General features: G+C 41.0%; 2 protein-coding genes across 4 annotated transcripts in view; both read right to left on the reverse strand.

The window, feature by feature from the left end:
• Glcci1 (glucocorticoid induced 1) overlaps positions 1 to 13,269 on the reverse strand; it is a 300,803-nt gene that overhangs the window by 149,134 nt on the left and 138,400 nt on the right. Inside the window, exon 1 of one of the 2 annotated variants that reach the window (XM_051151936.1) lies at positions 1,068 to 1,181. The exons of the other annotated variant lie outside the window; for it this stretch is intronic. The gene's annotated coding sequence lies outside the window, so the exon portion shown is untranslated. Of the gene's footprint in view, positions 1 to 1,067; positions 1,182 to 13,269 lie in introns of those variants that run through there. 2 annotated transcript variants of the gene reach the window in all.
• The window catches only part of Umad1 (UBAP1-MVB12-associated (UMA) domain containing 1), a 150,918-nt gene continuing 138,430 nt past the window's right edge, over positions 782 to 13,269 (reverse strand). The window contains exon 4 of one of the 2 annotated variants that reach the window (XM_051151939.1): positions 782 to 1,280. In XM_051151939.1, coding sequence (XP_051007896.1) covers positions 1,022 to 1,280 — 259 coding nt within the window. In that variant the 3' untranslated portion in view covers positions 782 to 1,021. Of the gene's footprint in view, positions 1,283 to 13,269 lie in introns of both variants that reach the window. The other variant, XM_051151938.1, reaches the window with a different exon arrangement.

Raw genomic sequence — 13,269 nt, forward strand, 5'->3', positions numbered from 1 at the left:
ACTCCCCTATTACTATTTATCTAATCCTTTTGTAGTTTATTGACCAATGGCAGTCCTGCTTAGTCTTATTTAGAATAAATAATGAATATTCCAGAAGTGAAAGTCATATTTGGGTGTCTGCCTACAACTAATTGGAAAGGAGTAAAACTGAGAGTGTTTAACAGTGGATCAGCGCCATTTGTACTGTGGCCAACAGATTTCTAACCAGGTCTTATCAGCAGTGATATGTACCACCATGAGATGTTTTTATTAGGAAGCAGAGGAGGGGAAAGGAAATGCAGATCTCATAAGCTGGGAACATATGTGGTAAGGAAGGAAGACAAACCAACTAAGAAAGAAGCAGAGAAAGTTCTTCAAAAACTGGTTCAATCACAGCCAGAAGGGATCAGAGGAGAACAAAGAAGGAATACAGCAATCCTTCAGGAGGGTGGAGAGGTCCACACGGGTCTAAGAAAACCATCTTGAATTAGCAAAGAATCACTGGAGAAGTTTCAAATTTCCCTATTGCTTTGTTGAAACTGACATTGAAAAAATTAAGTTAACTGGAAGCATTCTTCTGACCTCATTCATAGCCACCAGGAGTCACAAAGGGAGTAACAGGGCAACCTCTGCTGATGGCAGAAGCACCTTCACAGTGGCTCTGGGCTCCAGTGTGGAGTCTTGGTAATGGGAGAATGTCTCTTTCAGTGTTGTGTCTTCAGAGACAGCAGAAATACTCTGTCCCTCTCATATACGCTCAACAGCTTCATTTTTCTCCCACATGGGAAAAAGAACACAAGTGGTCTGAATTCATATTTTTTCCAAAGTCCGTTCCATTCATTAAATTTTTGGTTTCAATTTTTATATAAATTTATTTTATTCTTCAGAATAAAACTATGAACATGACACCATTTTATTTCTTTTATGATCTTTGCTTGCCTCAAGGTCTTCAAGAGTAAAATGACAAAGAACATCAAACAGGTTCAATAAACTAGGAAAACTTTTCCTCTAAAGCTGTTAAAGTACGAAATAGACACAGAGACTATGAAGAATCACAGAGCACTGAATTTTCAAGAGTGAAATCATACCAGAATCGGGACAAGTTGTCACCAACATCGTACGAAAGTAAGTAGTCAGGAAGGTCGCTGATGGTGCCCTGCACTGCCAGCACATGTGGGGCCAGGGTGAAGGGTACGTCACTTAGGAGCTCAGCTGTTAGTGAGTTGCTCTCCAGAGTCTGGCCTGTCTGATTTCCTGCCTCGGGGTCTGATACAGTCACATTGGATGTGTCTTCTTTGCCGGTCTAAAAATACATACACATTTAAAACATTTAGAACATATGAACTGTGAGGTTTAGTAATGGTAAATGTGGCACCAGTATATCAAAAAGCCTGGGACATGTGTAATATGTAAATACTGCCAGATTTGAACACAAGCATTTACCCATTTGAGAGAGACAGCCATCCAAATCCCTACATGATTTAAAATTCTTACAGCCTGCTCTTAATCAGAGTGGCCAGCCATAGATCAAAAATTTACTCCTGGTAACACTCTAACCCAGAGGTGTCTCCAGAGCTTGTCGCTGTTTTCACATTTCCATGGATACTTTCGGGCTCTGCTCAGTGCTTAGTTTCTCCAAGAAGTGTTCTATCAGAGCTGTCTGCTTTAGAACACTTATAAGGCAAACTGCCCAAGGTATAATTAGGTGTTCTGATGTGCCTCCTTACTAGTTGCTACTCTATATGCATTCCACCTTCAAGAAGCAGATGCTAGGATCCGCAAGTCAAGTGATCTCTGTCTTTGCTCCCAGACCTGGCACAATGTACTGTTTTATTGTGACACACTTGAGGTTTACCTTTAGTGTGCACCATGAGTATGGGATGGAACCAACATTGTATTGCACTAAGTTTCAACTAAATATTGATGTACCTTGGTCAGTTTCTTTTAAATTGGCATATGTTGTACACAGTAGTTTATCAAAAGGCATGCACTAATTAGGATGTGCAGAGCCCCTTCCATCTATCTAAATGTAGAGTGGACAGTGTCTATATAACAATGAAGACGAATGGCCAGCTACTACAAGCAACTGAAATGTAATGCAAATAATTTTGGAAAACATAGTCTTTTTTTTATCCTCCAACCTCATGCATAATGACCCTCATCTTCACAGAGACCCACTAAGCCTCTCTTGAACAGGCCTTGACCCATTATCCCCAGTTAGCCTACCCTGGCCAACTCTTCTCCAATTTTAACATGTCTGGCTCCTGTTACTCACTCCTTGATTGTTTCTGCCCAAAGTTTGCTTCTGTTCCTTCTGCATAGGAGGCCTTTCTTTTACATCCACATTGAGTTCCTAGCCTGTCTTTACGAGATAGGTTTTGGCCTAGATGTCACCTTCTGAAAGAGGCCTCTCCTCACCTCTTACTTAAGCTGTATGCTACCCTCTGACCTCCGTTCTCTATCCCTGTTTCTCCCAGTTCTGCTTCTGGCTCCAGCCCTTAGTGTCCTCCTCTATGCTTTATGATTCATTCCAGTTATCATCTCTCAGAAGCAGGTTTTAACCTTCATGTTATATCCAAGTGCCTTCATTGGTGCCTTGTGCACAAAAAATGTTTATTGTACAATGAAAGCAGAGACAGAGCTTAGATTCTAATGGTGATAAAGGCTGACAGATTCCTTGTCTAAGGAGAACAATTTTATATAAGAGAAACAGCATTTCTGCCATACTTTTACTGAAATATACAAGACCTACAGGAAAGGATACATTCGTTGTCAAGGTAGAAATTGCTAGATTCTTACAAATGGGATACACATGAGCAGGGAGCACTATGATCAAGATACAGCATATATAGGATTCTTTCTAGTCGCAATCTATTCCTCCCTCAGTCACCATCCTGAGTTCTAACAGTATGGAATGGTTTGATCTATATTTGAATTGTCAATGGATGCCACCACTCAAGATGGAAGCTTTTGCTTTGGCTTCTTTCAGCCAATATTATCTGTATATGATGCATCTATACTGTTACGTGTTAGATGAGAACATTTTGAGGAATGTATTAGTGTAGAGGATGCATACTAATAGATATCTTAGAAGTTTTCTGGTTGCTATTGGACAGTGGACATTTGGTAGGGAGAAGGGTAACCAGCAAAGGAAGAAAGAAGATAGCAGGGAGCAGAGCTTACCATGTTGACTAAGATTGTAACTGCAAAGGTGAGATGAAATGATTGAATTTTGGAAAGACTTTGAGTATAAATTCAACAAGCCTTGCTAATTAAATGGAGGTGAGGTAGGAACAAGAGTGGAGTCAAGAATAAATCCAAAGTTCTTGGCCTGACAATGAGAAGGATTAAGTCGGCCAGATCACAGGATCTATGCTGTGAACAGGCTTGGGCAGTTACCCTGACAGTAGAACTTTTAGTAGGCAGACATATGATGGGAGTCTGCAACCCTGTGAGAGCTGCTATGCAAAGTGGGGGAGAAGGAGTACTCTTTGTCTAGGCGCTGTGCTGTGTATAGCTGAGATGAGGTGGGTTCTGGAAAGGTGTACGGTGTCAAGTGAAGCTTCTTTTCACTTCTGTTTTCATTTTAAGTTGGGAGAAATGATTATAAGATAATGAGAAGAAAAAGGCTTTTAAGGAAAAAAAAAAGTCATTGAAGTTAGTATCTCTTCTCAAGGTTGTCTCCAACAGTCTAGATAAGGACCCTTAAGGAATGCTTGTCTAGGGAATAACTTGGAACCAACAAAGCTTCCAAGACATCCCTATTAACAGTGGTGTTATACTTTCATGAGATTTTAAAATTATTACATTGTATGTGCTCAATTCTATTCTGCTTGTCCATAAACATGACCCTACAAAGATAACTTTATTTAATCCACATAACAACTTTATGAAATAGGTACACAACACCAAGAACCTTTCTTAGGTCTGCAGTAAAATCAATATACTATCCCCTGCTATGAGAAAGCTTATTATAAAAATGCGGGTATGTGGGGCACAGGCCTTGCCCGATTCCTCGACTCTAATGGACTTCCCAATGCTAAGTATCCTAGGTTCAACCAAATGCATAGAGAGTAGTGAAGAGTGACAGCCACTCCAGACATGTAGAAGGCTTCAGTAAGTGCTGGCTTGTGTGGAAAACTGACACGGAAGTAACTATTGTGTATGCCATGAAACCCTCAAGATTATGTACGTGCCAGGGCTTAGGTTACCTGAAATCAAGATGGTACAGTAGTCATGAGCACATGTTCTAGATCAGACTGTTGGGGCAGAAATCCCAGAACAATAAGCACGTGGTCTCTGGGCTATGCCATTTCTCTGTTTCTTTAGCTGGAATATAAGGTCAAGAATGGCCTCTTTTTTTTCTGTTTTATTTCTTTGTTTCTTAACCTTAGTAGCAAATCCTTCTTAGACTATCTTATTTTATATCCTAACTTCCCTCTCTTTCTCCCTCCCCTGTTTTGTTTTTGAGACAGGGTCTCTCTACATCGTCCTGGCTGCCCTGGGGCTAAGTAGACTAGGCTGTCCCCAAACTCACAGAGATCCACCTGCCTATGCCTCCGAAGTGCTGGGTTTAAAGGAATGTGCCACCACAGCTGGCAAATCTCCTTTCTGCCTGTGCACAGAACACTACTGATTTGTTATCTAACTGGCCCCTTTAAGCTTTCTTTAAGCCTCCCCTTTTCCACTGTGGAGGTGGTGGGTTACCTGTTGACATCTCCTTACTACACACAGAACCTTGAAGGCTTAACTCCCTAGCGCAGGGTTTATTCCCTTTTGTGTTTTACCAATCCTTGTATTTCCTTTAACAATCATTCTTATTTGGCAAAAGACAGTTTCCTAGAAGGCAGGAATACACCAAACCATGTCTGGTACTATAAAAGACTTGGGCTATGTGGCATTTTGCTCAACTTCTGATAAAGCAGCCGCCTACTCCAGTCTGTAAGATGAGTGAAAAGAGACAAAATGATGGTGATGGTAATGGTGGTGATGATGAAGAGAACAGCTGTACCTAAGCTGGGGCTGTACCTAAGCTGGGGCTGTACCTAAGCTGCTCTGATGGCTGCAGGGTGTGTGCCACCTGAAAGGTAAGAGGACAGGGAGGAAGGATGTTTAAGGAAGACGCCCTAGTACACAGACAGTCAGAGATGAGATGGAGACTCAAACCAATGGCCTCTTAATACTCTGTGCTGTGAACCTACACATTTCAGATATGCCCTGCAAAGATGCCAGACCAACTGAGCTGTGACAGTTTGTGGCAATATTGGAAAAGACGATAATCACTAGACTGCATTCTTTGGCTTAGTCTAGAAGGAAAAAAGATTCTAAGGTCTTTTACTGTTAGGAAGAAAGGATGGAGAAAACATCCTGTAGACAGACTCGAAAGAGATGGAAAAGCAAGTGCAAATGAAGATGAATTCACCCCACGGGAACAAGTCTACAGTGAAAGGTCCCAGTGATGCCGGCTGAGGCAGATAGGAAGGCATGTGGGAATTCTGTGCCACAGAATTCCTTCGGTCTCTGTACACATCTGTACCTTTTCCTAAATCAAAGTTTGGAAAGTTTTATTTAGTTAAAAATACCACTACCAGTGAGCTACCGAATGCCTGTTAGAGCGATCTCGGTTTCAGCTGTGCTGGATGGGTGACTCCAGCTTCCCTCTCTTAGCAGTTGGCTTAGTGCAATGTTACAGTCTCCAAGGAGGCTGCCTGCCCTCTTGGCAGCAGGGTGAGTGCCATGATGCAGCTGCTGTTGGCATGCTGAGAGCTACAAGGAGAGAAATTATAAGGCAAAACAAGAGTAAGTCGCAAAGAAAATGTGAGTCAAAATTCAAGGGCCTCATACCAGCTAAGCCAGATCACTAAGCCTTTAGCTTGGCAGCTCATGAAGGTGGAGGTGGGGCTGAGGGCTGGAACAGGTGCACCAGTTCTCTGCAGAGAGCAGCCCTCACTCAGACACGAGTCTTGTGATTTTTTTTACATTTGCATAATGAAATGGATCTTTACTGGGAAGAATTAGTATGTTAACTACAATGGGACAGAAGAAAAGAATCAATTAGCCTTTTGGTTAATAGCCAAATTGCAGCAAACCATTTCAAACGCGATGTTCCTACAACAGACTTGCTTCTTTGTGATTCGTCCTGCTCAAGGCAATGGCGCTGGGTCATGGTTCCAGGCTCTCGTTCTTCATCCAGCTTGAAACTTCTTTTCCAAAGCTGCATTTTTCTTATATTATTAAAGATGAGTAAACCATGCCAGACTTTGTTTTGAATATCACAAAGAGAAAATTAATGTCCTTATCTCTAACACCAATAACCATATTTACAGTGAGCTTCCCTCCCCTCTTTTTGTTTGTGTAAAAACAATTTTGTGGCCATCAGGTAACCTCTTAAAAATTGGCTGGCCACATTCACTTTTAGTTCCTTCTGATAGGAAGGTTCACAGATAGTATTCCTCTCTACTGCAGAAGGGTCATAAAAATTCATAATGTTCCATTTGAAGAGTCTTCTAAGAGGCTAAGAAAGAGAAAAAAGAAAAAAAGAAAACAACACACTCCGAGAATAGAGAAACTCGGTCACTTCCCCAGAGCAGCAGGCATCCTTGTGAACCTTGCCTGGGTGCTGGGAAGCAAGGAACTTCAGGTTCTGAACAGATGACTACATTTCCCCCAGCTCAAAAGTCCAGTCAGCACCATGGAATCTACTGCGAGGCAGCAGCTTTGCAAACTTACCAGCACCCATCTGTTTACCCATCCCCAAGCAAACTATGAATGCTGGTTAAAAACAAGCCCATTGTGCTTGGCACTACAGAAGGCTGCCTGCCCTTTTCTACAGCTCATGCTTTAGACAGAGATAAAAGAGGGTCCTGCAAGAGCAAAATATTGATGCACTGAAATTGAGAAATCAACCTCAACAAGAATAGCAACAGAACCTATTGAAAGAATATAAAGCCAGGTACAAAACAAAGCAGGTAGCCATATCAGGCATAGTTCTAGGAAACAAGTCACACAGAGAAAAGGTACTATCAAGCTCTGGCCTTCCACGCCTTTAAACTGTAATGTCTATAAATAAAAGACATGCTTCTCTGAACAATGGCTCAAACAAGTAACACTGTCATTTTATCTCCCCAGATAGCCATCCATTCTATTCTGGCTTCAGCTGGCATCTGCTTTCATTACATCAGCTTCTAGCTGGTGGGGTGAGGTACAGGGGCAAATCTGAGTTAGAAGCACCAGGGGACAGAGGTCAAAAGGTGACACAAGACACAGCACAGATAAGCGAAGAGTGTTCAAGCTGCTTCTTCCTCCTCATCTTTTTAAAGTTATTTGCTAATAAATGTCTGTCTAGCTACTAAAAGTGCCAGAGGACTGATCCCTGCCCCTTGCAACTGTGAAAGCCCCAAGTAGTGGCTCTTTTCACTTGGAATAAATTATATTGCAAAAATAGAGGCTGTTTTCTATTTTTCTCACCATTTGTAATGAGCAGGACAGCATGTGATATAATAAGTACCCAATAAACATTTTAAATATAACCAAACCTGCCCTGCCTGTTTCTCATGTGCTCTCAGAATGGAGTTGATTCTTACTTATTTTTGGTATTAGAAATGGAGTCCAGAGTCTTGTACCTGGGAAGTGTGTGCTGTACCATAGAGATTTGCCTCCAGCGCAGACTTGGTTTTAACTCAGGGGTTAGGTGTCAGAAATAAGCAAGTCTATTTTGCCACAGATAGAAATAAGTTAGGTTGGAGACATAATACACACACACATACACACACACACACACACACACACACACACACACACACACGTTTCCTATGTGACCTGAGCATTAACTCCCTGGGCCAGAGATATTAGTCCAACACGTTGGTTTTAGTAGCAGTGGGATTCCTCACTCTACAAAGGGAGGTCAGAAAGATGGTGGTGTGCTCTCTGAGCCCTCTCCTTTTCTTGGTCTTTGACATCATTTCAGTTTATATTCTGACTCATGACTCTTTTCAGTATTTGTTTCCTTTTCTCTCTCTTTCCTCCACCACTTCCACCTGCTTTTGCTTCCTGCTTGTTCTATCTTTCTTGAAGCATAAAAGAGGAGGCGGAAGAGGAAGAGGAAGAGGAAGAGGAAGAACCATCTGCTTTCCTTTTCTCAGAACTCTGGCTGAATGTGCACCAGTGCAGAAGGGGAAGTAAGCTGGCTCGCTTCTATAATCTGTTTCAGGCATTCTTGGAAAAGTGGCCTGTCTGAAGCTGGAAACGCAGCTCTACCAGCCCCCTCGATGGGGGTGTAGTGGGCAGAGGAGAGACATTTTTCAGGAAAGGAGTGAGGCAAGGGCAGGGTTTTGAGCATAGTCCTGCTTTGATGCTGCTTTTCAGAGACAAAAGGCTGACCCAACCACTTCCTTTTTAAAAGCAGGTTTAAGATTACTTTATAAAAAGTAATGATGTCTAGCTTGATGCCATCTCACATTTCCCCTGCGGGCCTCCCTGTCATTCTCTACAGACTTATGTCACCTTTCTCCTCTTTCCTGGCCCTACATCACCTTCTCAGTCCTGGGCAGCTGGAGCAGGTGTCTACTCTGATGACATGGGAGCGATCAGTGAGGATTACCTCGCTCCCTCCCTCTGCTGTGCCCACCTGGACTCTGATCCAGAGCAAACTGCTCACTGTCCCAGTTCTTCCAAGACAGCTCTGCCATTAGAAGGCCTCTCTGAGCTGTTCTTTCCCTTAAGCAAATTGCACATTTAACAAACTGACCCTCACAGCTTTCACTCAGTAGGATGTCACCTACTTTACTAGCATGCTTTCTTTTAGGGACAGTTGCTGATGCTGGCTGTCAGTCATTCACCCCTAGCCCACTGAAATCCCTGCATTCCATATCTGCTTTTCTACCTCTGCTTCACTAAAAAGCATTCAGGTGTGTTACAGCCTCTGACCTGTTTGTACACTTAGGGCTCCTGGCTCCCTTTCTGAGCTTTGAGTCCTTGCCTTCGCTGCTGTTTCTCAGCCTCGCCCTCTCCTTTACAGTTTGTCCTGTCCTATTTCTGAAAAGATAGCGTTCTCAAAAAAGTACTTTTTCACTCTTCATAATCTCAACACACTTTCTTGATGAACTCTGACACCAACTGCCCTGCTTCTCCACTGACAAAAGCTCGACAGAAACACAGACTCTTGGACATGGGCACAAGTCTCCACTCAGATTCCTGTTAAGCTTTTAGCGCACGCATTTGCACCCCTGTTTCATGCAGACTCCTGCTGGAATCCACCAGGCCATCTTAAACTTAATGCTCTTCGTATTTTCTGTAGTGCTGTATAATTTCATGAAAGTGTTTTAACTGGTGATGTTTACATAGAAACAATTTTTTTTTAATGATTACATTAACCTAATCAAAGCCCTGTAATAAAGGCCAATCAGGAAATAACTTCCAAAGTTATTTGTCTGGGGTGTGTGTGTGCTGGATTTTATTTAAAGGACTTATATTTAGCCAGTTCCTTTTGCATAAATGCCACCTGAGTGGATGGTGAAAGTCCAGAAATACAACTATCGAAATAAGAGTTTAAGTTAGCAATTTAACTAAGCATTTTATACTGGCTTAAATCTACCAAGCTGGCAACAACATGTGGCCATGGTTAGAGAGCCACAGTATCTGATCGCAGCCAAGGTGACAAAGCAGCTCAGGCTTTTGTGCAGACATTCTTCAAGCTCATTTTGCGCACCACAGGTCTGAGGAATTTGATGTCCCCTATTAGTCACACCATTTATACAACCTCATTTACTGTGAGTATCTCTTCAACTTCTTCAGCCTATACTGCAACAGCGTCACATTTTCCCAGGTTATTTCAAAGGACAATAATGGACATCTTGCACATCTCCTTTGCATACTGATTATAAATCTTGCTCAACAAATAATTTTCACTTTGCAAACAATAAAATACTTTAGCTGTTTGCATATACAATAAACTAGGAAGTAAGTAGACACTTTCTATTTTTTAAGTACTTTCTATCTTTAAAGCTCAGAAGGAAATAGTTATACTAGTTTGGATTTATATATTAAATAGACACAATTTATATATTGGTTAAATAAAATAATAAATACAGTCAGGAATATAAAAACATAAATGTAAAAATTTTAGACAATAACTTCTGTTTACTTTTTTAGCCTGTTTTTGTTTATCTGCCTTCCTTTTCTCAAAACTGAGCCATCTTGCTGTTCCACACTGTGCATTTTCATATATGCACAATGAACAGTAATTATTTTTATTGTTTTCATCTCAATGTTGATAGAATGAACATCTGAAATCCTTAAGCTATATAATAACTATGTAATCAGGTCATGCCATGCCTGTTATTTGAAGATGAACTTAATACGCTCTGTTGTTTGCACTTGTTCTGGAGGGTATGCTGTCATTGTTTCCATTATTTTGAAAAACATATCATATTAAATATGTACTGGAAATTGTCATATTTTTAGCCAGAATTCAGATGCAAATATTATGAGGATGTTATTTTCAACCTGCAGATAAATATGAAATCTGAGAAAATAAGTGAATGCTGCAGGCCTAATCTCAGACAATAAGAAATTATCCAACAAACAAGGCAATTAATTAGAAATGAAAAGCCTATTTTCTTTGTGATTTGATGTCTGGACAAGTCCACACACTTGGAGACATTACAGCTAGTGGATATAAACTGTACATCTTCTTTTAAAAAGTTTCATGTTTATTGTGTGTGTGTGTGTGTGTGTGTAACGGATGAATGAACATGAACACATACACACATGCCACAGTGCTTGTGTAGGCCAGAGGACAACTTATGGGGGTAAATTCTAAACTTCTACCATGTGGGCTCCAGGTACCAAACTTAGGTCTTCTGGTTTGGCAGCAAGTGCCTTTACATGCTGAGCCATCTTGCTGGTCCACACTGCATTTTCATATACGCATAACCATGAAAGCAAATGTGTTATACAACCCTGTATACAGAAGTCCTGAGGCAGGCTAATTAAATCTACCACTGAACACACATGGCAGTGTCACTCGCACTTGCTGCACCTAGCCCAGAGCCCCCACTAGAAAACGTTTGGCAAACTGAAGAGGTGAGCAGAGAGCTGTGCTATTTGACTTTGGCTCTCATTTTCAAACAGGTTATATTTCAAAATAGAAAATGGAGTTGGAAAAGTAAATACAGCTGTGTTTTCTTTACCCCTGTGTGAGGATGAAGGAGCTGTTCAGGATGGTAGGAGGCTGACGGAGTGTGCTATTATTTCACGACACAGAGAACACAAATCGGCATTGCTTTCTTACTGCACCAAAATAGGCAGAGCAGAAAATTGCCCATTTTCCTTACCTTTAAGTGCATCAAGGAGAGGCGTAAGTCCCTTCCCATGATATAATCATCACCACTGTCCACTGCTAGAACTGCCATTATCCCAAATGAAACTGTAATACTAAACAAGGCACTCCTCATTCTTCCTTTCCCTGAACCCACAGTAATCTTTACTGTACTTTTTCTTTTTTTATTTCTACAACTAGGTGTCTTATGCACATGATATTACAAGGTAATTGTCCCATTGTGAGTGCTTTATGTTCAGTACAATATTTTGAAGACGCAGTCACACAAGTTGTAATTTGTATCAGAGCCCTTCAAGGTTGAGCGTTACTCTACAGGCTGTATACAGCACACTTTGTTTACCATCCAGCTGCTGATGGAAATTCGGATGCCTAACATCTTTTGGATTTGGTAGGACAGTATTTAGGTAAAATTAAAATCAACTAGGTAGAAAGCTGGGCAGCAATTCCAACAGGGCAAGCAGCAGCCAGGGGGTGAAGGACCCTGAGTGTGTGAGAACGGGGAGGTCAGGAAATAAGGACTTCAGGGGCAGCCATGGCCCTGCGTACACTCAAGTTTCTGCATACTTTTCTAAAACACTTCGCTTGACTTAAACATCATAATTAAAGTTTTTACAACTTAATATTTTCAGAATTAAAATTGAAGCAAAAGTTAAATGATCTCAATCTTGTTTGAGGCAACTCACAATCCCTAACCCTTCTGGCCACAGTGCCACTGTGTTAGGTTCTTTTGTGTGTGGTTATACAGGACAAGGTGTGACTACCTGCTCTTGAGGAAGGTCCACCCAATAAAAATAATGCTGTCAATAATGAATTGAGAATGGGCCAAATACCTCCCACAATATGCAAAAAATTTAAAGGTCACACAGATTTGAATACTTTGAAGAACCACAATACTTTATCAGAATAATAATTCTTTCTATAAGTGACTTGGAATTTCTCAAAGGAAAATACACCTTAATCACGAGGAAATGTTTCCAGATCAACAACAATAAACTGCAGGTGTATAAACAACGTGTGGCTACCCTCTCCCAGGACCCGCATTGTTTCAGGGAGAGGCGATGGCATTATTGAGAGCTGTGCCATTTTTTTTTTCTTTTTCTTTTTTGTGAATTTCTAGCTGAAAAGCGCTGCCTGGACCTGGGTGCCAACGCTCCCTGCTGCGAAGCCACAGGGCTTCAGCAAGGCTCTCAGCTTCCTGGTTTCCATTCACTTCTCTGAAACACAAGCTAGTTGGACCAGACAAACCAGCAGTGAAAAGCCACAACCCAAAGGGCATTAGAATGCGAAATCCTTTTGACATGATCCGTAAGGAAACAACTTTTAATTAATGCAACTGGGAACTGTGGAAGTAATGGCTGAGGAGTGTGCAAACTCCAAAGTTATGAAGAGAATTTTTATAATGGAAGGATGCCCAACTTTATAGTGTCCTCAAATATGTAAGAAACAAACACTTAACTAATGAGAAAAATGACAGGCATTTACCATCTTTTCCGAAGTTACAGCTCTATGGGAATTAAGAACTTAAAATTTACTTTCTCAGAGTAAGAAGTATATAATAGATTAGATTTTATATGTTTGTAATAGATGTAGAAATTTTAATATCAGTTATATGACCAATAAGAATAACCATATTACATATATTAAAATGATTATGAACAACATTGTTTGACAGGAGAAATTTCGGCTTGAAGTTGAAATCTGGTAGGAAACTGAAGGGGTTTTGGTAGCTCTTTCTGGATTGCTGACCCTTGTATTCTGTGAGTTGGCACCCATCAGAAATGTTGCAGGGATCTGGAGCATTGTGTTAGGATTTTTTTGTTTTCTTCCCCGTAATAGCAAAATGATAAAGTAGAATTTTCCTAGGATAATGGCAAATTCTGGAGTGAGAAATGATTTAAGAAAAATGCATACACATGAAAGTAAGCCCATACTGTTCTTCTAGGTTACCTAAG

This window comes from Acomys russatus, chromosome 10, assembly GCF_903995435.1.
Source record: "Acomys russatus chromosome 10, mAcoRus1.1, whole genome shotgun sequence".
In the NCBI taxonomy this organism is placed as follows: Eukaryota; Metazoa; Chordata; class Mammalia; order Rodentia; family Muridae; genus Acomys; species Acomys russatus.